Source organism: Manis javanica, chromosome 3 (assembly GCF_040802235.1).
Source record: "Manis javanica isolate MJ-LG chromosome 3, MJ_LKY, whole genome shotgun sequence".
NCBI lineage: Eukaryota > Metazoa > Chordata > Mammalia > Pholidota > Manidae > Manis > Manis javanica.
The window spans coordinates 112,111,938-112,139,301 of NC_133158.1; the positions used below are offsets into that span (position 1 = coordinate 112,111,938).

Sequence of the window (27,364 nt, forward strand, 5' to 3'; positions counted from 1 at the left end):
AAATGAAGAAAATGTCCTACATCGCATTGATAAACAGCTGGGGTGGAACCAGAGCACCCAAGATCTTACCCACTTTTCATTCTTTCATTGATCAGACTTCTGAGTATCTCATATTCAAATGGAATGATCACAGGTTTATGCATTAATGTTGAAATGATTTCTAAAGGGCTTGAGCTTTTTTACCAAGTGCTGCATAACTTTTAGCATTTAAACTTAAAAATTCTAGAAATTATATGGGCCTACCTGTCATAAATGAGAATGCTGAAGGCTGAGTTATATTCTTAGGGTTTTAAATGATCTGTGCTGAGATATAGGACTAGAGAAGACATAATTTAATAATTGTCTCTTGGAAAGATCAGAGGGTGGAGGGGAGGGGCCCTAATTAAGGTGTCTAATTTTCATAACTTTGTACATGGGAGGATGTTTTCTCCTTATAAATATAAGTATTGCTATGTCTTTTGCTGGATACTAGAAACAGTGCTCAGGCCGTCAGTACTATATGTGAACCTCCCTTAGACTTTGCAGGGACTGTTTCATTGACAGGTGTTTTTTTTCTCTTCAGTGTTTACAGGCATTGGAGTTTTTACATGCTAATCAAGTGATTCACAGAGACATCAAAAGTGACAATGTGCTTTTGGGAATGGAAGGATCAGTTAAACTTAGTGAGTAACAAATGAACAAATAATATTTATTTATTCTTTAATGTGATGTCTGCTTTTGTTTAAGTAAAACCTTCTGCTATTAACCTTTTTATGGTTTAATATATGTTGGGGAGGGAGAATAGTGGTAAAGAATATTGACCCTGAACTGGGTGGCATGAGTTTAAATAGCAAAATAGTTGCTACTTTCTGAATAATTTTGGGCAAGCTAGTTCTCTGTGTCTGTTTTTTTATTTGTATAATAAAGAAAGTAATAGCACCTATCTCAGAGAATTCTTCTGTGTATTAATAATGGAGAGCACTAAGTAACAGTCCCCTGGGACTTTTGTAATGTTGGTGTTGTCTTCTAAAGATAAACTTAAATTTGTCTCTGTCATCTGTTAGGGTAGATTTTTCTCCTTATGGTGTTGCAGTTGCCTTTGAACTTGGTAGACTGTGGCCCAGTCAGGGTAGTATATGACCCTGCCCACAGAGATGATGAGGGAAATAAATATGCGAACCTCTTTTTCTGATTATCTTCTGCTGTCAGCATGGTAGAATCATGGAGGAACAATCCCAGACTTCCTTTTCCTCTGCTGGCTGTAATCTCTCAGTCCCAATCATGCCCTCTGGAGGATTCATGAACTTTTACCGAGGTTTCTCTAACTATGCAAAATTCTTGCATCAAGAGACCGAAACTTTTTTCTTCTATGCTGCTAAAGAGTTTGGCTCCTTTTTTCTTCTATGCTGCTAAAGAGTTTGGCTCCTTTTTCAACATATTTTTTAAGATACATCTTCCAAATACTATTCAGCCACAAGAAAGGGTCTAGGTTCTATCAGATGGTCAAATATAAGATTACTAATCTCAGTCTTAGTGGACAAGTTAGAAATGGACCTTCTCATACATTTTTGGTAGATACTCACGTAAACTTGGTTAGACTTGTTTGGATAACATACTTAACCCTTGGACAATATGGGTTTGACCTGCACAGGTTCACTTAATACAGAGATTTTTTTTTTCAGTAAATATATTGGAAAAGTTTTTGAGATTTGAAACAATATGAAGAAACATTTTCTTTACTCATAAGAGTACAGTATGTAATACATATATGAAATGTGTTAATCAACTATTCATGTTTTAGCAAGGCTTTCAGTCAATAGTAGACTCAGTAATTAAGTTTTTGGGGAGTCAAAGTTAATACACAGACTTTGAACTCCATAGGGACAGGGGAAATGGGTGTCAGCTCTCCTAACCCCCACATTGTTCAAGGTCACCTGTATTTTATTCTAGCTCTGCTGCTTACAAGAGAAATAATCATAAGTAAGTTACCTAAAAATATGTATGCCTCAGTTTCCCCACTTATAAAATTCAAATAATAATAATAAATGTACCTATCTCACAGTGTTATAAAGATTAGGTATGTTAATTCTTAAAGGTACTTGGAACAGTACCTGGTTTGCTATAAGCACTCATTTTAGCCATAAATGTTATGATTTGACCTAACAATTGCTCTTTCTGTATTCTTTCCTATAAAATTACTGAACATACACACAAGTAGAAAGATGTTCTCTGCAACATTGTAAAAATATCTTAAATGTCTAACAGTATAAGAATGGTTAAATAAATTATCATTTTTTATTCTGTAATATTGTATAGTTATAATAATGAGGTAGGTCAGTGTACTAATATGGAAAGACCTCTAAAAATAAAGTTTTAAACAGTTTACAAAATATCCTAATTCGGTGAAAGAAACAATATGGTTCACAGATATTATTTGAACATGTGTATATATATAACAAGAAGTCCAGAGCTTAAAAACCTTAATGTTGTATGTGAAGTAGAATGGGCTTTACAGGAGAAGGGAGGAAAAAATGCTACATTCTCATCCTGACTTTCCCACTAACTTAACACTTGAGTACCAAACTGGGCACTCTGCTCCTCAGCTAGTAAGATGTTTTTGGCATAGTGATGCTGTTGAGGACCTTATAGGTGCAGTTGCAGTAAAATGTGTTCTTTTTCTAGACTTTCTGCTAAGATTGATACTTGGTAATTCTAACAGTCTTAAAAAATAGTGAAGTCTAAACAGTCAGGTATAATTAATTAAGCCATCTAACATGAACTCTTAGATAAAATCATCCATGGACACCATTAATTCGGGATGTTTTGTTTTGTTTTATAGCTGACTTTGGTTTTTGTGCCCAGATCACCCCTGAGCAGAGCAAGCGAAGTACCATGGTTGGAACACCATACTGGATGGCACCAGAGGTGGTTACACGGAAAGCTTACGGCCCTAAAGTAGACATATGGTCTCTGGGTATCATGGCTATTGAGATGGTAGAAGGAGAGCCCCCATACCTCAATGAAAATCCCTTGAGGGTAAGATCAATTAAACACCAGCCTTGTTTTAAGAAAAAGTCTTTTCTTTAAGATGTTTATATAGAGCCTGCTTGTGCCAATCACTGGCCAAGAATTTAGAGTACAAAATTGATAAACCAGTCTCTGCACCTAAAAATCATTTGCTCGTTACTGAGTTCAGTATGTTAGGTAATAATTTACTTACTCTTTTGCAAAGTGTAGGGTCCCTAAATAACCCTTTAGAATACCAATTTTGAACCTTGGCCTCTGTCCTTTAGGTACAGAGATGAGAAAAGCAAGATCACATTTGTGAGAAAGCTGTATAGAGGGCAACGTAAAAGCCCATAAGCAAACAAGAGTGAGGGTCCTCAGGTACAGATAAGGTCGGGAGACTTAAAACAATTAAATATTCCAGCTGAGGTGGAGAGTTTGGAGATTTGTTCTTCCCTTCTTCCTTCCTTCCTTCCTTTCTGTCTTTATGTTTCTTTTTTCTATTTTTTTCTCCAACTGCTACTTTTAAAAATTACTGTATATGGCTCAATATCAATAGTTATTAAGGAAATGCACATCGAAACCACAATAAGATTCCAGTTCACTATACAAGAATGACTATAATCAGAAAGATGACCAATAATAAATGTTGGTGAGGATATGGAGAAATTGGGACTTATATACATTGCTAGTGGAAATGTAAAATGGTACAGCACTGTGGAAAAAAATGTGGCAATTCCTCTAAAAGTCAACACTGAGTTTACCATATAACCCAGCAATTCCACTCCTAGGAATATGCCCAAGAAAATTAAAAGAATATACCCAAAAGAAAAAAAGCTTATACACAAAGGTTCCTAGCAGCATCATTCATAATAGCCAAAAGGTGGAAACAACCCGAATGTCCATGAACTGATGTATGGATTTTAAAAAGTGGTATATCCAGACAATGGAAAATTATTTAACCATAATAATAGGAATGAAGTACACATACAACATTGAAATCCAAGAGCATTATGCTAAATTAAATAAGTCAGATACAAAAGACCACACATTGTATGATTCCATTTACAGTAGCTTCTTGATAGTCATGATAGTTAGGTTCTGTAAAGCTGCAAATGCTGAATTAATACCAAATCATTTCTTTTAGGGGAAATACAAGGTTAGGGTCCTACAAGCCTGTGGTCACAACAGTTTTGTCATCTGCTCAGTGCACAAACTTGCTTTAATGTGTGTTTGTTTTAAGGACATTTTATTTATTGTTATTTCAGTAATGTTGGACTTAGAGCCAACAGCATTATAACTCATGCCTGAACAAAAACTTATCAAACATAATGTATTTTCTCCATAAGGCACATCACAGCCTTTTTTGCACGTGCAAACACTAGACGGCACTTCAGCATTATGCTTTTCACCTCTCTGCACATATCCATGAGTGATCACACTGAGTGTAATGATTCTGTGGTTACAAATAAATTTTAGCAAGTAGGTGAATTGGCATATATGGGGTCTGCAAATAATAAGGATCAACTGCCTGTGAAATCTTTAGAACAGGCAAATCCATAGAGATAAGAGACTGATGGCTTCCAGGGAACTGAGGGACTGAGGAGGGAATGGAGAGTAACTAATAATGCCTATGGGTGTTCTTTTTAGAGAGGTAAAAGTGTTCTGGAATTAGACTGGTGGTAGTTGTACAACCTTATGAATACATTAAAAACATTGAGCTGTACACTTCAAAAGAGTGATTTTTATAGTATGTGAATTATATCTCAATAAAGCAATTATTTAAGAAAAACTTTTTTTTACTATATATGACTACAGCTTATTGCCAGAAGTTCTTTTAATATTTTTTTTTGAGAATAAGTTGGACATGCTATAAAATGGTCTACAGACACCAAGGTAATGGGTACATTTAGAAGGTGCCCAGTCTGGATAGCGTTGGATTTTCATGCTCTTTTTTCCTGAATGCTTTTCATCCCCTTGCAGAGATTCCCAGTTCAAGTGAGCAATTGAGGTATTTAAAGATGTGATTAATTTTAGAACACTTTTCAGAACAACTTTTAAAGAGTCTCTAATTTCATTCATTTGTTCAGAAAATATTAACTTGAGTGCCTGTGTGGCACACACTGTTCAAGTCACTGTCTGAAAGAACCAACAAAAAATCCTGCCCTCATAGGAGGAAGAGAAAGAAAATAAATAAGAATAATATGTACTGTATTAAATGATGAGACTGGTAGAGAGGGATTAGTTTGATTTCACGAGAGTGCTTGGGGAAGGCTTCACTGAAGTGACATTTTAACGAGGTAAGAGAGTGAAACTCAGTTACCTAAGGGAAGAGTATTTCAGTCGGAAGGAACAGCACTTGCAAAGGCCCTAAAGCAGGAGCATTCCTGATGAGATGTATTCAGAGATCATTAAGGACTCCAGCATAGCTAGCTAGTGTGCGGTGAGCACACAGCAGGAAGAAATGGTAAATGAAGAAATGAGGTCAAACCATGTAGTCCCTTATTAGGCCTTTATAAGGATTCTGGCTTCTACACCTGTAAGACAGTTAAGGTTGGAGAGAGCAGTGCCTGGTTCTCACACAGGACTGGAAATAGTACCTGCTTCTGTCAGCTATAGTGGAAACCTTGTAATTCACAGGATATTGAGTAGAAGATTCGAAAGACTCTTGCCTCAGTGATGGGAAATAATTACCCCTAGACCATGTTTTGCTGTGGGCCCACCTCATAGATCTTAAAAACCAGACCCAAAGGGATCTATGTGTTTCAGGTAACTTCCTCAGAACAAAGTTCAAGAATATTTATAATACAGAAATCTCCGGCAGCTAGCATACACACTTAAATATCCTCTCAGAGTTTACCAGCCAGGCAGAACAACAGGAAATTACAACTCTCATTGAGAAGAAAGATCAATCAATTGAAACCAACCCAAAACTGACACAGATAAAAGAATTAACACAAAAGAATAAAATAATTATTGTAACTGCATTCCACATGTTAAGTACAGATATTTGGAAGGTTTTTTTTTTAATTAAGCTTATAGATAAAAGCTACAGCATTTGAGATTACACACTGTAGAAAAAGTGATTAATGATTTAATAATCATAAGCATATAATGAAACTATCCAAAATTAAACATAGGGACAGAAATGAATTTTAAAGTGCAGTAGCATCCAGTGACTGTAAAGGGGTGTGTTGGGGGGGGGGACCTGGTATAGGGGAGAGCCTAGTAAACATAATATTCTTCATGTAATTGTAGATCAATGATAACAAAAAAAAAAGGAAAGAAAAGGGGATTACTCCCTGATAGGATAAAACTAACTGTAAATCAACGATTAAAGCATGCTTTAAATGTCCTTAATTTTGATCATTTAAAGGGTGTCAGATGATCAGCTATGGAAGTACATTTTTCTGATAATATTCCTTTCTCTTAAAAAAAAAGCAGTTCCTGTGTGGTGATCTCCAATAAGTTCTTCACAATGATATAAAGGGCATATCAAAGTGTGGGCAAAGGGTTTGTTTGTCTTTATACAGAGGATCAAAGCCTAATTTGGCTACCCAGAAAACAAATTAAGATATGATATGAAGAAGAACTTCCAAAATCAACATTCTCTGGAAGAGTCATTCCAGAAGATGATCATCAAAAAACTTCAACAAAGATCCTGGCGCTGTTGCAGTTGTAGCTGCTTTCATCCCACCAGTTCCTGGACTTGCCATTGAAATGAAGAAGGAGATATCTAAGCTGGCCTGTGCATACAGTAAAACAACAAATTTGATTGGATCTATACTGTCAAAACTCATCCAAGAATTAGGAGAAGTGCAAGTTGCAGCGCTCCAAAATCTTACGACTACAGACTATCTACTGTTAAAAGAACATACGGGATGTGAAAGTTCCCAGGAATGTGTTGTTTTAATTTGTCTGATTTTTCTCAAACTATTCAAATTCAGTTAGACAATATCCATCATATCATTGATAAGTTTTCACAAATGCCTAGGGTACCTAACTGGTTTTCTTGGTTTGACTGTATATGGCTGGTAATTGTAGGTCTGCTTTGGTTATGTAGCTGTATTCCTATTATGTTAATGTGTGTACACAATTTAATTAGTAGTTTAAAACCTATACATGCTTATGTTACTCTACAAGAAGATATGTCAAAGAAATAATCAATCTTCCCATGTTTTCTTCCCTCTGCTACTTCTATAGCTTTTCTTCTTCCTTCCTAATTACAACCCTTAAGTAGAATTCGTACCTCATAACGAAATTACCGAGTATCATAATTCTTCCAAGTGGTAAAGATACCTCAAGACAAATGCTGGGCATAAAAGCCACAGGGCATAAACCTGCAAAGAAATAAAAAGCTAACCTTTTCAAACAATATTGCTTCTCTCTCACCAACTTTACATTTCCCTGTATGGCCCTGGAAGATGACTGGTTAGCCAGAGACAGGTAAGATTCCTCAAGGGAGGAACAACCTAAGACAGGCACAGTCACAGGGGGGCCATCAGGTGAGAAATTGGGGATCAACAGAGGTGAGGCTTAGAACCCCACCCCCCCTGTTTTGAGAGAAATCTGCATCCGTGGATGTTTTGTTGCTCTTGTCTAGCTTGGATTAATACTTAGTCTATCAGCACGCACCTGATCATCTACATTTGCCCTCTTACAGCACTAAACTATGTTTTCTACCTTTATCTTGCATCTACCTACCACTTCAGCATTTTATTAAAAATAATAATGATAATAATAATAACTAATAATAAGGAAGAAATGTGGGATTCACATACAAATCAAGAAAAAAAACTGCAGTAGCATCAGTGAGCTGGGAGACAAATTCAAGTGTTCTAATGTATCTATAATGAAGTTTGAGAAGTAATGGGATACTATATGTTCATGGGATTGTGGTCATTTTTCTTTAACCTTTATTATATATTATAATTCTTTTATCAATATGTATTCCATTTACAACTCCCAAAATAAAAAAAGATGAAGCTAATTTTTAAAAAAGAAATTAGGGAAATATAACATCTAAGAATAAAGGAAAAAATGACATCCAAATGCGTACAATTCCTGACTCTAGTATTTATGGTGGTTGTCTTTGAAGAAATAAGAGATCCATAAACTTTATAAAGTACTTTTTTTCACTTTCTGAAGCTACCTTAAGTCAAAGATGTTCTTCTATTTTTAGGCCTTGTACCTGATAGCAACTAATGGAACCCCAGAACTTCAGAATCCAGAAAAACTTACCCCAATATTTCGGGATTTCTTAAATCGATGTTTGGAGATGGATGTGGAGAAAAGGGGTTCAGCCAAAGAATTGCTACAGGTGAGTTTGAAATGATTCTATTTTGGGGAAAAGTTGACTTCTTGAGTAAACAACAAAGTTTACATAGGGTTAATAACTACGTTTTGCCATTCATTACCAGCTGCATGGCAGCTGCTGCAGTTTAGGATTTCATATGCTGGGAATACAATACCCATGATAATACAATAAGTATATGTTTCTGCATATTATCAATTCTCAGACCAGTTAATTGCTGGCATGAGTATCTGGGTCATTTAAGTGAGATTTTTAAAAAATACTACACTGTAAAAGTGATGTACTGATTCGTGTGTTGGTTTTATATAGGTATTGAAATACATGCTTATTAAATCAGTTGTGATCTATAAAATAGTCTTTGGGACTTAATTAAAAGCTTTTAAACTGGTCACATTTATACGTTTGTTTTTCCTCCTCTTTCTTGCAGCATCCCTTCCTGAAACTGGCCAAACCCTTATCGAGCTTGACCCCACTGATCATGGCAGCTAAAGAAGCAATGAAGAGTAACCGTTAACATCATTGCCATGGCCTCATTTCTTTTCCATTTTCTAAATGAAATCTTTTAATATATGAAAATTATTATTACTCTTCTGGGATTTAAAGAAATGGTCTGCATAACATTGAGGGAAAAAGCAAGTTACCGCTTCCTGAAGATAACCAAGAGAAAATTGGAAAACAGAATGATAATTTTTTATTGAATCCCTTTGTTAGGGTCCAAAAGAAATTGTGGACTGAATCACTAGCCTTAACCTCTTTCAGCAGATGGCCCATCGGGCTATTTATCATGCTTGAGATTTGTATTTTATTTTGCTGATTTAATGGCGATAGAACCCACTCGTTGCCCCCTTTTGGGGGTATTTCCAGTACTTGAATGGCAAATTCAAGTTTTGCAGTGTGTTTCATCCGCTAGTCTTCCTTCCTCTTCTCCTCATAGCTTTCTTTTTCCTTAACTTGCCCCTTTTGAGTTGCTTAGAGAAATTTTTCTTAGGCCTAAAATCAAAGCTCCTTATGTTGTAGCTCCTTATATTGGCAAAGGAGCTGGATATAGTTTAACTTTGTATAGAAGTTAGGACCAGCTGTTGTTACATGTAATAGTTCAGAATTTGAACTGAAGGAAGGGAAGAAAAGTATGTGATTTTTTTACCTTTTCTAACAAATGTGAAAGTCAATTTTAGAAATTTCATGGTAGTGAGTTGTTTGGCATTTGTTACCTGTATAGAGAAAAGACTAATAATCTATATTTATAACTAAATCATTGAGGCAGATAAAGAATGTCATTGATTCTGCATCCTTACAGTTTTGTTTTCCTTTCTGTTCCCTCCTCAGATTTGGCTTCAGGAACCAGAGTAATTAGTTCTTGTTCCAACTTGGGCTTGATCACTTGGGTTGGTGCCACTGCGTTCCCCTGACCTTTTTCCCCTTCATTTTGGAAATGTTTTTGTATATGTTGTAATTTTAGTTTGTTTGTTTTTTAATTAAACTCTCACCCTATTCCTTCCCACTGGTAAGTAATATAATAACCACTGAATTTTCAGAATTTAAAAGTTAACTTTTTCCATCTCAAGGAGAAAATATTTGAGCTAGCAGAGACAAAATAACAGAATTGAACCTTGGTGAGCCCTAAAATAGTTAGATGAGAGTATATTCATGAAAGAGAAATGTCAGTTATATAGAGATGTACCAGATGTACCTTCTGACAGTAAACTGTTGAGATGTTATTAAATTGCTCCCAACCCAGTACCAACATTTTGCTGTCAATGAGAACATAAGTGACAAGAGAACTTCTTAATAAATTCGTGCATCATTTGAAATGTTGAGTTACTTCAGATTTTCTTCAAATAAGCAAATAATATTCATCTAAAAAACTGGAGAAAGAAAAATGAAATGTGCTTGTTGATAGCAATACTTTTTTTTTATTTAAAAAAATTTTAAAAAGGTCTGTGACCTGTAGCATTAATTATTAGATTGCCTTCTCTTCTCCCTTCCCCTTCTCATTTCTCTTCTCTCCTTTTTAAATTAAAAAAGAAAATTCTTTTTTTGTTTTGCTTTTGGAGGCAGTATTGTCCCTTCCTGACATGCCAAGAGCCACATGAAAGAGAAAAATGTGTGGTTTAGTTCTAGCATTTTGTTCCTACTCTCCACTCTTAACTTCACACCTGTGTGCCATCCTGCAATAATACAAATCATGAATAAAAGTAATCTTGATGTTTTGGAGTACCTTAGGGGAATTAGTAGAATTTTATTTCCTATCATTCCCATCATATCTGTCAAGATAAAACATTAGAAATGACTGTTTATTGATGACACAGAAAGGTTTTCACAAAAATGAGTAAAGTAATTGATAAAACATCTAGAGCACTTAATAGTTTTCACTTTGATTCCTGATTGCATTTTCCTGTGGTTTCCATTGGCCTTCTATACCTAATTATAAATAACAGGAACAAGCTGGTTTCTGTCTGTTGGAAAGCTACATATAGTGTCTCTTGAGTTCCAGATTTGAACATTCTTTGTAAATAGTTGGATGGATTTTGATAAAGATGTTACCAATGAAATAGAAAACCAACTAGATGGTAAGACTGATTATCACGACCTCGTAAAAGGCACTTCCATACATAAGCCATAGAGATTCACTGAATACAGTGCCAATGCCCTGTTTTCATGCCTTTGACTCAAAAAGGTCTTTTCAGTTTATAGAAGCAGTTTGGGATTTGTACAACTTCTTTCATGGTTACCTGCACGTCCATTGCTGGCAACGGACTTGGTCGTTATAACCTGACTCCTAGGTTAAGGGAGCTACACTGTGGTTTGTTCTTTTCTTACTGGATAAACTAACTTGTAATAGAAATATACTTCGGTTAATTCTGAAATGTGAGGTTTTTAAACAAAATAATCTTAAAAGCAATATGAAATTGTGATTTGTTAATTTTAAATTAAAATGTTCATATCTTGTTGAAAAAAATTCTATCAAGATTCATATTTTTTTAATAACTGCCTTTTGCATTCACCCTTTTTGTCGTCACTTTATAATGAAAACTCATTTAAATCTAAAAGCTACTTTAGTAGTCCTCCTGTGTTATTAGAACAGTATTACTGTAGTGCTTATTTATTGTATTTCACACCCTGTTGATCTTAAAGTTTCCTTTTCTTGTTCCATTTGCTGCTTTTAGGGACAGTTAAAACTGGGAAATTATGAAAATAATGATTATGTTTTCCTGCCCGGAATAGTAAATGGGTAGAGTGGCAACCGAAGCCAAGGCTAACACAGCTCTGTCTTCGTGTGTTGAGTGCCTGGCACACAGTATAAATTCTCTTCCCTTCCACATATAAATACTAAGCTACTTAAAATATATTTAGTTACCACCAGTCCTAAGCAAACCTGTGCCTTTAATAAGCAATTTAAAACTACCTGTGAGTATTTCTTTGTAGGGCTCACGTAAATACATGTTTGTTTATATATACTGTATTCTAGCCAGAATAATTTTAGATCTGATCAGACAGCTATAATGGGAACAAATTGTTGCCTAAAGAATTTGCATCAGTTTTTTAATCTAAAAGTTTTAAAATATACTGAGATCCATATCCACTGAAATGTCAAAAAAACATTATAGAATATAGCTAAAATCCAGATTAATACTCACTTGGGTTTTTTTAATATTGGAATTTCATAGTAATATAAAAAGCAGATAGCTTTCTAGTCTATTGCTCTCACAATAGTTATTTAAACAATTAAAATCAGTTTTCCAGTGTGTGTGTATATGTGTGTGTATAAGAAGGGGGGGCAGGGAACACAGTTTTTTTCTCATTGAAAACATTTATTGACCACTTTGGCAGAGACACTGTGATAGATACTGGCATTACAAAAGGAGAGTCAAGCACTGGCCTGGCCTTGAGAGAACTGAAGTATTTCCCATTTGCCATTCTAGAATGTAGTCAAATGAACAGAAGAAAGAAACGTATGATAATTCTGTCGAATTTCATTTCTGTATTAAGAAAAGCAGAGAAGTATATTTGGAACTGAACATCTTCGATAGGAATTTGTTACTTTTTTTCCCTTATTTTGGTCGATAGAGATGGAATTAAGTGAAAGTAGCTTGTCCTGTTTTGTCTTCAAATTTTGTATTGACTGATCTTCAATTTAATCCCATCAATTATTTAATTGTTACATTGACATTAACTGCTGTATTTGATGACTTTGTTCAATAATTGTGTTCTTTCAGGGCTAGAAATAAACTTTTATGTTTGTTTTCCTCCTTCCTAAACTTCAGTTCTTTCTTTAGATAGGAATAACTTAAAAGAATAAGTGTAATAGGTGTTCAAAGAACATTATTTTTAAGGATAAATACTTTTTAAGCATGTCATACCACCATTTGAATATATTACAAAGCTCTAATTTAGAAAGCTTTCCAGAGATCTACAGGTAGTATAAGCATGAGCCTTCTCCTCTAAGTCAGGTTCAGAATACATTTCTTACGAAATACTCATAATTAGGGAGTATTTCATTACATTACAGAACCTGGCTGTCAGAACCAGGGAAACACTTCTGATCTGTTTAAATACCTCTAGTAACTTGGCTTGAAATGCTAATGTTTACTTGACTGTCGTAATAATCTTGCCAGAATTTCTGTTAAATGCACTAAGAGATCTTTAAAAGTGCAATACTTTAAGGCATCACTTCATTATATGCATTTAATTTGGAATGTGGATATACCCTGACAAGGGTGTTTTAGTATGGAGGCACAGTGACTTCAGTGGGGTATGGGGGGACTTCATAATATGGGTGAATGTAGTAACCACTATGTTTTTCATGTGAAACCTTCATAAGTATATATCAATGATACCTTAAAAAAAATTTTTTAAAGCAGCTTGATGAAAAGAACTTGCCTCGGTATATTGAGGTATAATAATAACTACAGGTTGCTACTGACAAAAACAAAATGTGGAATAGAACAAGGAGCTTGAAATTATCTATGTTTGCAGATATTTATAGGATAAGTATATAGAAGTTTACATATGATATAAATCAATGGTGAATTAGTTTGAAGAAATGGGTATTTCGTATATGGTATTAAGATATGTGGAGATTTTGTTAAGACATTAGAGGTCTTTCAAATGTAATTTAATCTCAATCTAGATCAAAACAAAAATAAATAAAAAATATGTCTCAGGATTGAAAAAAATAAAATGTATTTGTCAGTATAAAGCTGTTGAGTGCTTTTCTAACATTTGTATTTATAGCAAATGCTCAAAACCTAAGAAAGGTTCAAAAATGGATGATTAGTTGGACAAGCACTGTTGGTAGGAGCTTAACCATGTGCTTTACAACTACTTGTATATTTTTGGCTTTTTTTAAATTTGGGCATTATTCTTTATGCTAAATTATTCAACAGGCTTTATCTTGTGAAGAGCAATAGGAGTAGAACAATGAAGGGAACAGTCCTTTTAGGCATGGTTATTTTAGGTTTCTAACAAAATAATGTAATGAACAGTGCCAGTCCACAGCTTTGAACTTGCTACTGCCAAATCCTAATCCACAAAGGCAGCTGCTTTGGACTCAACTGGTTTCAGCATATATGAATCTTAATTTTCTAAATTATATACATACACAGGTATTTCTTGATGTTCCTATATTTTACTTTAATAACTATTATGGCGGTTAAGATTTTGGGTACTGTCATACCATTCCATTCTCCCATTTCCTCCCAGTCTTCCATTTAAAAGGTGATAATTTATTATTCAATTAATAGTTTTAACCTTAGGACTATGCAGTAGTGTTGTTCACTGGAGTCAAGTAATTTTTTTTATTAAGGTATCATTGATATACAATCTTATGAAGGCTTCACATGAGCAACATTGTGGTTACTACATTTACCCAAATTATCAAGTCCCCCACCTCCACCCCATTACAGTCACTGTCCATCAGCATAGTAAGATGCTATAGACTCACTACTTGTCTTCTCTGCTATACTGCCTTCCCCATGCCCCCCCTACATTATGTGTGTTAATCATAATGCCCCTTAATCCACTTCTCCCTCCCCTCCCACCTTCCTCACCCCCTCCCCTTTGGTAACTGCTAGTCTCAGAGTCTTTAAGTCTGCCGCTGTTTCATTCCTTCAGTTTTGCTTTTTTGTTATACTCCACAAATAAGTGAAATAATTTGGTACTTGTCTTTCTCTGCTTGGCTTATTTCACTGAGCATAATACCCTGTAGCTCCATCCATGTTGTTGGAGCCGAGTAATTTGTTATGGTTACATATCATTACTTGTACAACTCTTTTTCCTGTTAATCTTGTCTTTTTGTCTCCTTTGAAAGTTTCTATGTTCCTATCACTAAGTTTTCCCAAACTTGCTACAAAATTGTAAGAGCTCTCTCTGAAGACTATTTTCCATACAATTAATTGTCTCAGAAAATGATACTTCCTTTTTCTTTCCTGTAACTCAACTGGGCTGGGATTCAGCTATCCACGACTTCGGCCCTCTCACATCTGAAACTCAACTCTGCTTTTCTCCTGAGTTAAATCCTTTGTTTCCTGAATACCATATCTTCTTGATTGGTCTTTTCCATCATTTTGGATAAGTATAACTTTAACTTAATGAGAAAAGGTACATTCAGGTAAGATGTTTTAAGATAAACTTTCATGTCTCAAAATGTCTCACATTTAATTGATAGTACAAGATTTTAAGCTGGAAATCATCTTGAGAACATTGTCTTATAACCTGCTGTTTCTGACCTACCTTAATATGTAACCCATTTTTCTGCATCCCTAGAGCTTCTGAAGTTTTACTGTGAAGTACCTTGGCAAGGGTATGTATGTTTTCATTAGCTTTGTGCATTTGTTAGGTTGTCTTAATACAGACCCATTTCCTTCTGAGAAATTCTAATATTCAGTTACATAATTTTAGTTTGTTTTTTTTTTTCATTCTGAAATTCCAGCATTAATCTGTTTTTCTTCTCTTTCTTGCTTTCTATCTCTGCCTTTTGTTTTAATTTTCTGGGAGAATTTATTTGATCTGTGACCCTATTTTGAATGTACATTGACTATTAAATTTTTAATTTCCAAAAGCTCGTTCTTTTCTGATCCCCCTTTTTATAGCCTTCTGTTTCATACACTATGTGTTTTCTTGGTTAAGGCTAACATAAAAAATAACAGACTGAGAGGTTTAAGTGAATATCTCACCGCTCTAGATGGCTTGAAAGTCCAAGATCAAGGTGCCAGCAAGGTAGGTTTCATTCTGAGATTTCACCTTGTAGGCAGCCACCATCTCCCTGTGCATTAACACAACCCGGTCTGGACCCCTTTTGTGCAGATGTGCAGGAGAGGGCAATCTCTCTGGTCTCTTCTAAGAACACTAATCCCATCAGGAGGCCCCACCCTCATGACCTCATCTTAACTAATTACCTCCAAAAGACCCCAACTTCTATACCAATACAGTGGGATTAGGACTTCAACATGAATTTGGAGAGGATATAAACATTCAAGCTATTGTAAGCCATTTTATCCAAGGTTTCTCTCTTTTTTTTTTGGTATCATTAATCTCCAAGGTTTCTCTTTATCTATGGATTGTATATTTGTTTTCTGGATCCTCTTTTTTTCCTTAACTCTGTCACACAGATTTTTTACAGATCTGGTGAATACCTGCAGATTAATGCTTTTTCTGTAACAACGCCAGCACTGTCTGGGACTGCAGTAAACAAACATTAATTTATTTACACATTGATTTTTTTCACCTCTCAGCTGGGCTCTTGGTGCTCTTCACCAGCCATTCATGTTGCTCCTCAGTATTCCTGTCTTTTTCTCCAAACTGTCATAAGACTTCCAACTCCTTTAACCCACCACCATCTTAACACTTTCTTCAACCTTACTACCAGAATTATCTGGGTTTCTGTCTTTTCCTTTTTCTATTCGGTCTTTGTGGAAGATGTTCTGATCTCAGTGGCTGACATCCCCTGCCCCCACAAGCCCAAGGCCTGTCCTCCGTATGTTCTCAGGGCATTCTGATTTATTCTGGCTCTCCTGTACCTGCAACCTGTCCCTCTACTCCCTCTAACCCTCAGTAAAACAAGTATGCTTACATATCTTCCTTTTAAAACAAATTTCCTTTGGCTTTTCTCAGCTAAATTTCTGGAAAGAGGAGGCCAAACTTACTGTTTTTCTCTTCATTGTAATAACACAGCTGCCCTCAATATGTCATGGAAAGTATCCTTAGCAGCATCACCAGTGACTAGTGATGTCCAGGAGATTCTCAAAAACATAAAAAAATATGATTCTCTCAACTGGTAGGTAGTATGTTCACTAGGGTTTTTGAGAATTCCTAAGATTGCTGTGAAATAGAGGACTTCTTTCCTAGCCTTTAAATGCTATGACCAGGAATTTGTTTCTTAAGACAATTTTATTTTCTCAGCCCATTCAGAATCCCAAGTGTTCAGCATTGTGACACCATCAGGCCCCTGGGAGGTGTTCAGGATGTTCACTTAATTTTCTGGGACTCATTTTGGGCCTTTGTCCGTACATTTTACATCTTGCAGCCAAACAAGCTAGATCTCAGTAATTATTTGATTCACTGACCCCTGAGGGCCTTTGAGGGGATGGTCTCAGATGCTGAGAGTGCTCGGAGCTGGGCAGGGCAGAATTCCAGGACCTGGGCTAGGGGTAGAGTTGAGTAACTGTTTCCTCATGGAGTTTTGGTACCTGCACCCAGAGAGCAGCATGGCCAGCAGTTTCTCAGGGAAGGGTCATCTTGCGGCTAAGTAGTTAATACAAACTGTTTCTAAGCCAAAGTGCATAAAGCAAAGAGGGAGTGTCCAAGTACAAAGAAAGAAAAACATAGTTCAAAGGTATAAATGATACCTTGTTTATACTCATAATTCTCACATTTCTTTATACATTTATATAGATTAATTTATGTAGATTCATATTCCAGTATGACATTCCACAATCACGGAAATGATGTATATTCATGTCTTATCATCATGGTAGCCTTCAACCACATGACTTATCAAGCATATGAAATGTGGTTAGTGCAACCGGGAAACTGCTTTTTTTATTTATTAATTTAATTTAAAATAGGTACATGTGGCTAGTGACTTATTTTTTGTAGCACAGTGGTAGAGAATTTCATATTAAAGGGAAAACAAAGTAATATTTTTTTAGGAGCTTTAAAATTTGATGGATCTATCTACCTGTATGTCTCTAGGCCTATGACTAACTCTACTTTCTGTCTTCCGTTTATATAAGTAGAAATCTTCCCCAGCGTTTATTGCTGCTGCTTGTACTAATTGGTGACTTTTCTGAGCTAATTCTTTAAAGTCTGTTTTCTTTGTTCTGTGTGGCCACTGAAGTCTCTACTCAGCTTAGTGTTGTCAACTAATGATTAAACAAGAGATGTCTCTAAATGCTTGGAACCAATAGAATTCCCAGTTTTGACCAAGGGGTTAAAGTATGTGTATGTTGTAAGTTGTAAACCATGTAGCTTACAACTCTGCTTTACCCTTTATTTCCTGCTTGTTCAGAGCCTTAAAGTCAGCGAGGAGAGAGCTTAGGTTGTGATACAGCATGAACCGCCTCTGGGCATGCATGGGGACTTCAAGGTTCCCAGAAATGTGGCAGGGCTTTGCAAAGCCTTTATGGGCATCTCATTCCTCCGCTTTTCCTTAAATCTTTCTGTTTATCTTTTGTTTCTCCAGCTCTAGTCGGCTCTCTCCATTAGCTGCCAAGCTAATTTTCAGCACTAATGCAGGCTAAGGGCAAATCAATACGCTTCATGTTGAACACACAATCAGATGCAGCTCACAAAGTCCTTCTCCTGTCTTGGATTCTCAGATACAGAGATCAGAAAATGTTCTTCAGCCTCTCATGGACTTATCCCTTTTAGCCCATCTTGCATCCATAGCCACAGGAATTAGATTAAAAGCTCTAAGTACTTGATATTTGTCTCATGAATTGTCCTAGGCACTGCTCCTCATCATCTCCCTCAAATTGTTCAGTTTGCAACTTTTGAAATATGTTCTGACAAAATTAGGTCAACCAAGTCAGAAGTGGAAAAGTTATGGAGAAAAGGTTTTACAGTGAGCAATGAATCTATATAAATGTCTGAAGAAATGTGAGAATTATGAGTATAAACAGAAGACGTCATTTATACCTTTGGGCATTGTAGATGTGATATAACTGAGTTTTTCAAGTTATATTGTTTCCAAATACAATAAGTTTAAAATATATTGGATCACTGTGAAATCACATGGATTTGTTAACCTAGTTTTAGGTAAACTGTAATTCCACAGAGGGGAGAATACTTCTCAGATGAATTTATAATCATAGGTGTTTTATTTTCTAGGAACGTTTGTTGATTCTAGGTGGAGGCTGAGGATCAGACTTAATCTAAGCAGAGAGTCTACTGGGGTAAATGAAACCCAGAGGAACTTTTAATGGTCATGTGGGACTACAGACAACTGGAAACCAGAGGAGTTCCGATACATGGCTGTTTTCCCATGTGGGGTATTTTCTGAGTTCAAGACCTTCTTGGGAGGATGTGGGACTGAGCCAAAACTTTTAAAAAACAACAGTGCTTAGGAAACCATGCCCCATTTGAGGGACATGGCCTTCTCAAGCACATGACTGATTAGTCCCTCAAGTCATTCCTCACGTTTTGAAGTTGAATAGGCTGGAATCTAAAGAGCTAAGCTCAAAGTTCTAAAAGAATGGACTGAAAGTACTGTAGTCTTTCAGGGCTGAGGAGAGAGGTTTTCTATCAAAACCCTGGGCTACACAAACAACAACAAATGTTCGCAAGGTTGTGGAGAAAGGGGGACCCTCCTACACTGCTGGTGGGAATGTAAATTAGTTCAGTCACTGTGGAAAGCAGTATGGAGGTTCCTCAAAGTGCTCAAAATAGAAATACCATTTCACCCAGGAATTCCACTTCTAGGAATTTACCCTAAGAATGCAGCACTCCAGTTTGAAAAAGACAGATGCACCCCTATGTTTATCACAGCACTATTTACAATAGCCAAGAAACAGAAGCAACCTAAGTGTCCATCAGCAGATGAATGGATAAAGATGTGGTACATATACACAATGGAATATTACTCAGCCATAAGAAAAAAACAGATCCTACCATTTGCAACAACATGGATGGAGCTAGAGGGTATTATGCTCAGTGAAATAAGCCAGGCAGAGAAAGATAAGTACCAAATGATTTCACTTATATGTGGAGTATAAGAACAAAGGAAAACTGAAGGAACAAAACAGCAGCAGAATCACAGAATCCAAGAATGGACTAATAGTTACCAAAGGGAAAGGGACTGGGGAGGATGGGTGGGAAGGGAGGGACAAGGGCGGGGAAAAAGAAAAGGGGCTTTACGATTAGCATGTATAGTGTGGGGGGTGGTGGGCACAGGGAGGTCTGTGCAACACAGAGAAGACAAGTAGTAATTTTACAGCATCTTACTACACTGATGGACGGTGACTGTGAAGGCATATGTAGGGGGGACTTGGTGAAGGGGGAGCCTAGTAAACATAATGTTCTTCATGTAATTGTAGATTAATGATACCAAAATAAAAATAATAAATAATAAAATAAATCCAAAAAAAAAAAACCTGGGCTACAGCTGAAGGACAGAGATGAACCAGAGGTCTTAATAAGAGGGCAAACTTGCCAAAACCCAGCTAGACTGTGTTGATCAGCCCCTCTATCAACCTAACAGAAGGCAGGGGACCCTCATTGGTAGGTGATATAATGAGACAGCTCCACAGTTCTTTATTTTTTAAAATTTTTTGTTAAGGTATTATTGATGTACACTAATGAAAGTTTCACATGAAAAAAAAATGTGGTTACTACATTTACCCATATTATAAAGTCCCCACCAATACCCCAATGCAGTCACTGTCCATCAGTGCAGCAAAATGCCACAGATCCACTATGTGCCTTCTCTGTGCTACACTGTTCTCCCTGTGATCCCCCACACTATGTGTACTAAACATAATACCCCTCAATCCCCTTCTTCCTTCCCACACCCCTCCCCTTTGGTAACCAATAGTTCCTTCTTGGAGTCTCTGAGTCTGCTGCTGTTTTGTTCCTTCAGTTTTGCATCATTGTTATACTTCATAAATGAGGGAAATCATTTGGCACTTGTCTTCCTCCTCCTGGCTTATTTCACTGAGCACAAATGTCCTCCAGTTCCATCCATCTTGTTGCAAATGGTAGGATTTGTTTCTTTCTTGTCGCTGAATAGTATTCCATTGTATACATGTACCACATCCTTATCCATTCATCTACTGATGGACTCTTAGGTTGCTGCCATTTCTTGGCTATTGTAAAAAGTGCTGCGATAAACATAGGGGTGCATACATCTTTTTGAATCTGAGAAGTTGTATTCTTTGGGTAAATTCCAAGGAGTGGGATTCCCAGGTCAAATGGTATTTCTATATTTAGTGTTTTGAGGAACCTCTATATTGTTTTCCACAATGGTTGAACTAGCTTACGTTCCCACCAGCAGTGTACGAGGGTTCCCCTTTCTCCGCATCCTCACCAGCATTTGCTGTTCTTAGTCTTTTCGATGCCTGGCTATCCTTAGTGGTGTGAGGTGATATCTCATTGTGGTTTTAATTTGCATTTCCCTGATGATTAGTGATGTGGAACATCTTTTCATGTGTCTGTTGGCCATCTGAATTTCTTCTTTGGAGAGTTGTCTCATATCCTCTGCCCATTTGTTAATCAGGTCATTTGCTTTTTGGGTGTTGAGGCATGTAAATTATTTATATATTTTGGATGTTAACCCCTTGTCTGATATGTCATTTACAAATATATTCTCCCATACTTTAGGAAGCCTTTTTGTTTTGTTGATGGTGTCCTTTGCCATACAGAAACTTTTTAGTTTGATGTAGTCCCATGAGTTCATTTTTGCTTTTGTTTCCATTGCTCAAGAAGATGCATTCAGGAGATTTTTGCCTATGTTGTCTTCTAAGAGTTTTATGGTTTCATGACTCACATTCAAGTGTTTAATCCATTTTGAGTTTACTTTTCTGTATGGGGTTAAACAATAATCCAGTTTCATTCTCTTGCATGTAGCTGTCCAGTTTTGCCAACACCAGCTGTTGAAGAAGCTGTCATTTCCCCCATTGAATGTCCATGGCTTCTTTATCCTATATTAATTGACCATATATGGTTGGGTTTATATCAGGGCTCTCTAGTCTGTTCTGTTAGTCTATGGATCTGTTCTTGTGCCAGTACCAAATTATCTTTATTCCTGTGGCTTTGTAGTAGAGTTTGAATATGGGGAGCATAATTCCCCCAGCTTTATTCTTCCTTTTCAGAATTGCTTTGGCTATTCGAGGTCTTTTGTGGTTCTTTGAATTTTAGAATGATTTTCTCTAGTTCGTTGAAGAATGCTGTTGGTATTTTGATAGGAATTGCATTGAAACTATAGATTGCTTTAGGCAGGATGGCCGTTTTGACAACATTAATTCTTCCTATCCATGAGCACAGGATGTGTTTCCATTTATTGTATATTCTTTAATTTCTCTCATGAGTGTCTTGTACTTTTTAGAGTATAGGTCTTTCACTTCCTTGGTTAGGTTTATTCCTAGGTATTTTATTCTTTTTGATGCAATTGTGAATGGAATTGTTTTCCTGATTTCTCTCTCTCCTAGTTCATTGTTAGTGTGTAGGAATGCCTCAGATTTCTGTGTATTAATTTTGTATCCTGCAGCTTTGCTGAATTCAGATATTAGATATAGTAGTTTTGGAGTATATTCTTAAGGGTTTTTTATGTACAGTATCATGTCATCTGCAAACTCCACAGTTCTTTTAACTACAGTGTCTGGCACCCAAAAAGCCATTACCAAGCATGTGAACAAGGAGGAAAATGCAATGGATAATCAAGACAGAAAAATGAACCACTGAACCAGACTAATAGATGACTGAAATGTTGAAATAAGCAAACAAAGAGTTGGTTTTCCTTCCTATATATACAGCAATAGTATTGTTATACAGCAATAGTGTAACAGTATACACAGCAGTAACAGTATAACATCTTTCAGGTTCCCACACCTGATTCCAATGTGAGTGTGTGTGGGTGGGTGGGTGGGTTGTGGGGGTTCCCACACAGACAACAGCCAATTCTTAAATACCTGCAGGGTGTTGAGAACTTAAATCTGCCTCGAGACAGCACTAGACTTCCCAGGTTAAGGGCTCCATTCTGCATGACTGCCTTCCACCTGACTCCAGATGCCCATTGGAAGCCCAAGGCAGTTAACCTGTGCTTCTGACCTATCGGCTGCAGATTGGAGGTTCCTGCAACCACTAGGGGAGCATTGTGTATTTTCCTCAGTTCTTGTCCCCATCGCAACAAAGAATTGAAGGGCAGAGACACAGTAGTGAAGCAGAGCAAAAGTTTTATTTCAAATAATTAGAGAAAAAGTACAGGCAACCTCAGAGAGAGAGCAGTGCCCCGGAAGGTTGGGGTTTCCCCCTTTTAAGGATTCTCAGGAATGTGACTAAGGCCTGGGGTGCAGACCTGTTAAGGGGTCTTTGAATACTTAGAATTAACATAACAAGGAAATTTCTGCTCTGATTTCTCCCCGGGATTCTAGCATCTTGGTCTGGGAGCATATCAAACAAGACCATCTGCCCACTCGCCAACATGGGCTGAGTTATAGTCTGTTTGCCAAAGAGTAAGTTAGTTAAGAATCTTACTTCTTAACTTCCTGCCTTTTCTATGTTGTTTATGGCTGGGCCTGCATGCTAAATTAGTTGCCTAGGTTGCAAACTACTTGATTAGGGCCGAAGGAGAAAAAAACAGCATATAGGTAAAGTTAAAAAAATAAGCCAGGCCTGTATGATTAACACAATAAAGACATGGGCAATGCTGAGGTACCCTCCTTTATATGGGAAATATTCAAACATTTCAGGCCAAGTTGCTCCTGTCTTTTTGAGCTTTAACTGATTAACTCTGGGTCTTTTTAGTGGGTTTTCCTGACCTTATTCTCTTTCCACCCTGCTCATATCTATTTTCCTGCCTAACACAACCTCCCCCTTGGGTTTGATTAATTTGCTAGAGTGGCTCACAGAACTAAGAAAAGCACTTAAGGCTTACCAGTTTAATAAAGGACACCGTAAGGGATACAAGTCAACAACCAGATAGAGAGATACACACAGCAAGCTCAAAATAAAGGAGCTTTTATCCTTGTGGAGCCTGGGGCCTGGCTTGGTGTTATGTGGGAGCGTTCTGATTCCCCAAACATAGAAACTCTCTCCAACAAAGAAACAGGATCCAAGGGAGCAGCAAGCTCTTCTCAGAGTTTTTTGTTAGGGCTTCATTGCATAGTCATGATTAACTTAATTATTGACTACTGGATGATTCAACCTCCACCCCCTGCCCTTGGGTGGGGTCCAGAATTCTCTTATTTAACATGACAAGATGCCCATCCCACATTTAAGACTGTGGTGTTTTCAGAAACTGTAGATGAAGACCAAATATACCTGGGAAATATATATTTGGTGTAACAGGGTGGGGCAGGGAGTCGGGGGAGATATTTTCCTAGTCTGGGGCAAAATACCTTTGAAACCAAAATTAGTCAAAGGGAGAAATAAAGTGGGAGAAACCAATTTATTGCTTACAAGCAGTCTTCCACTTCTGCATGCCTGTGTCTCTTGACCCAGCTGCAAAGAGGGGCTCCACCCAACCTCTCCAGTCCAAATATGCCCTCACTGCCCCTTGTAATTACCTATTGATATGGAGATGGACTACTTCTCTCTACCCCTTGGAAACACCTATTAATATGGAGATGCACTAAGGCCAGGTGAAAGATTCTCAGAATATTACAACTTTACCCACATTTGGTCATCTGAATGAGTTTCATCTTAATGACCAAATATGTATTTCTTATAACTCATTATATTGCCCAAGAACTGGAAAACAAAACAAGAAAACACAATAAAATAACTCAAATTAATGAGAAGATTGAAATTTTTAACAATCTCAGTCTGTAAAATTCTAAGTTGAATATACAGTATTAAAAATTAAGAAATTCAATATATAGACTTGACAATGGAGAGTGGAGATCATAGAAAAAAGAATTAGTAAATTCAAAGACAGGTCAATAGAAAATATTCAAACTGAGGCATCAAGGGGAAAAAAAAGATGGTACAAAGTGTAAAACACATGGTGAACAAAGTCGAATAATCTTACATATGTAGAAGGAATCCAAGAGAAAAGGAGACTGAGAAAGGAGCATAAACTACAGTTGAAAATGATAGCATCCAGACAGGAGTACCACCTTTTAAATAAGCCCACCCACCATCTCAGGTTTCATCTTACCTAGGCTATAAGCATTCTCCAGAGGACATGTCAGCAAGCCACAAGCTCACTTTTCCCCTGACCCCTCCCCTCAAAGGGCTCTCCAAAAACCCTGGCCATAAAAAGCCTCTTGGCCTATTAGAGACCCCTTTTTTTCTTTGTTCTGCTGCCAGAACAGAGGGGTCCCTCTCAGGTTTAACAGTAAACCTGCTTGGACTGTTGAATTCATGTCCCCTCTTTTCCTTTCAGAAAAAGTGGCTGAGAATTCCCCCAAAGTGATGAAAGACATTAATCCACACATCAGAGCTCAGTGGAACCCATACCAGATAAATACAAAGAAAACCACAATAGGACACAAAATAATCAAATGGCTGGACAACAGAGAGGAAATACTAAAAAGTAGCTAGAGATTTCTCTTTTTCTCTTTACTGGGGACTCTTTACTGTGAACTTACCTTGCTTTGGTATCCCAGTCTCTGTTTCCTTCATTTCGATCACCAAGCTGCTCCCAGTTTCCCCTGTCTATCTTGGAGACTCTTCAGGTAGTAAACTGGGGTATTTGGGGGACTCACCCCATTTATTACTCAACTCTGAGGGATCACCATTCTTCTTTGCCTTATGTCAAATGTCTTGAAAACTGTTGTTTCATAATTTTTGTCTTGTTTTTTCAGTTGTTTCCGTTGGAAGGGTAAATCTGATCTGTTGTCCCATCTTGGGTGGAAGTGTAAATATCAAGATTTAAATTGAGGAAATATGCCAATACAAAGCTTACATATTTATTACTAAAACAATTCAGCAATTGTTTAGAACTAAGTCTAAAGAAAAGGTTTTGTTTGCAATGGTGTACTTTGTCAATGACATTGTTTATAACTTGCAGACACACATGATAATTAAAAGCAAACCTCCTTGTAGTCAAGTTTTATTGTTTTTAGCTTTCCTACAGTCAATGCACACTGTTATTGCCGGGACCTGTGGCACAAGATTCCTAGTATCCCACCCTTGGTATTCCGTTGTATCCATCTCCACTATATTAAAAAATGAGTATGTCCAGAATTGAATTCATCTTCCAGCATAAATCTGTTATTATTGTATCTTATGTCAGGATATTATATTAGAATCATCTGTTTATGACCCTTTGCCACAATTAGACTGAGGGTTTGTAAGAGAAAGACATATAGGCCATGGATATCCACAGATCTCCCAACACAAGGGACCCAAGGAAGACAACACCAAGACACATAGTAATTAAAATCAAGGAAAAGATCAAGAATGAGGACAGACTGTTATGTACATGTTCTGGTAACAACGAATCTAAAGCATGCAATGGCAATAAGCATATACCTATCGATAATCACCCTAAATATAAATGGACTGGATGCACCAATCAAAAGACATAGAGTCACTGAACAGATAAAAAAACAAGACCCACCTATATGCTTCTTACAAGAGACTCACCTCAAACCCAAAGACATGCACAGACTAAAAGTCACATAAAGGAGGAAATAGAATGCAATGCATTTCATTTTTAAAAAAAAAAAAACGTTTGTTCAGTATGCCCCTAAATAATCAATGGATCAACGACCAGATTAAAATAGAGATCAAGCAATATATTAAAACAAATGACAACAACAACACAAAGCCCCAGATTCTGTAGGATGCAGCAAAAGCAGTCTTAAGAGGAAAATATATAGCAATCCAGGCATATTTAAAGAAGGAAGAACAAACCCAAATGAATAGTCTAACGTCACAATTATCGAAATTGGAAAAAGCAGAACAACTGAGGCCTAAAGTCAGCAGGAGGGACATAATAAAGATAAGAGAAGAAATAAATAAAATTGAGAATAAAACAATTGAAAAAATCAATGAAACCAAGAGCTGGTTCTTCGAGAAAATCAACAAAATAAATAAGCCCCTAGCCAGACTTATTAAGAGAAAAAGAGAATCAACATACATCAACAGAATCAGAAACGAGAAAGGAAAAATCACGACAGACCCCACAGAAATACAAAGAATTATTAGAGACTACTATGAAAACCTACATGCTAACAAGCTGGAAAACCTAGAAGAAATGGACAACTTAGAAAAATACAACCTTCCAAGACTGAGCAAGAAAGAAACACAAAATCTAAACAAACCAATTACCAGCAAAGAAATTGAAGCAGTAATCAAAGAAACTACCCAAGAACAAAATCCCTGGGCCAGATGGATTTACCTCAGAATTTTATCAGACATACAGAAAAGACATAATACCCATTCTTCTTAAAGTTTTCCAAAAAATAGAAGAGGAGGGAATACTCCCAAACGCATTCTACGAAGCCAACATCACCCTAATACCAAAACCAGGCAAAGACCCCACCAAGAAAGGAAATTACAGACCAATATCCCTGATGAACGTAGATGCAAAAATACTCAACAAAATATTAGCAAACCGAATTCAAAAATACATCAAAAGGATCATACACCATGACCAAGTGGGATTCATCCCAGGGATGCAAGGATGGTACAACATTTGAAAATCCATCAACATCATCCACCACATCAACAAAAACAAAGACAAAAACCACATGATCATCTCCATAGATGCTGAAAAAGCATTTGACAAAATTCAAAATCCAGTCATGATAAAAACTCTCAACAAAATGGGCATAGAGGGCAAGTACCTCAACATAATAAAGGCCATATATGATAAACCCACAGCCAACATCATACTGAACAGCAAGAAGCTGAAAGCTTTTCCTCTGAGATCAGGGATAAGACAGGGATGTCCACTCTCCC

General features: G+C 36.8%; 1 protein-coding gene across 2 annotated transcripts in view; it reads left to right on the top strand.

The window, feature by feature from the left end:
* The window catches only part of PAK2 (p21 (RAC1) activated kinase 2), a 103,752-nt gene extending 91,206 nt beyond the window's left edge, over positions 1-12,546 (top strand). For both annotated transcript variants that reach the window (XM_036998107.2, XM_036998098.2), the window contains 4 exons: positions 563-662; positions 2,819-3,015; positions 8,168-8,305; positions 8,727-12,546. In XM_036998107.2, coding sequence (XP_036854002.1) covers positions 563-662; positions 2,819-3,015; positions 8,168-8,305; positions 8,727-8,813 — 522 coding nt within the window. In that variant the 3' untranslated portion in view covers positions 8,814-12,546. The remainder of the gene's footprint in view (positions 1-562; positions 663-2,818; positions 3,016-8,167; positions 8,306-8,726) is intronic.
* The last annotated feature ends 14,818 nt before the right edge of the window (positions 12,547-27,364 follow it).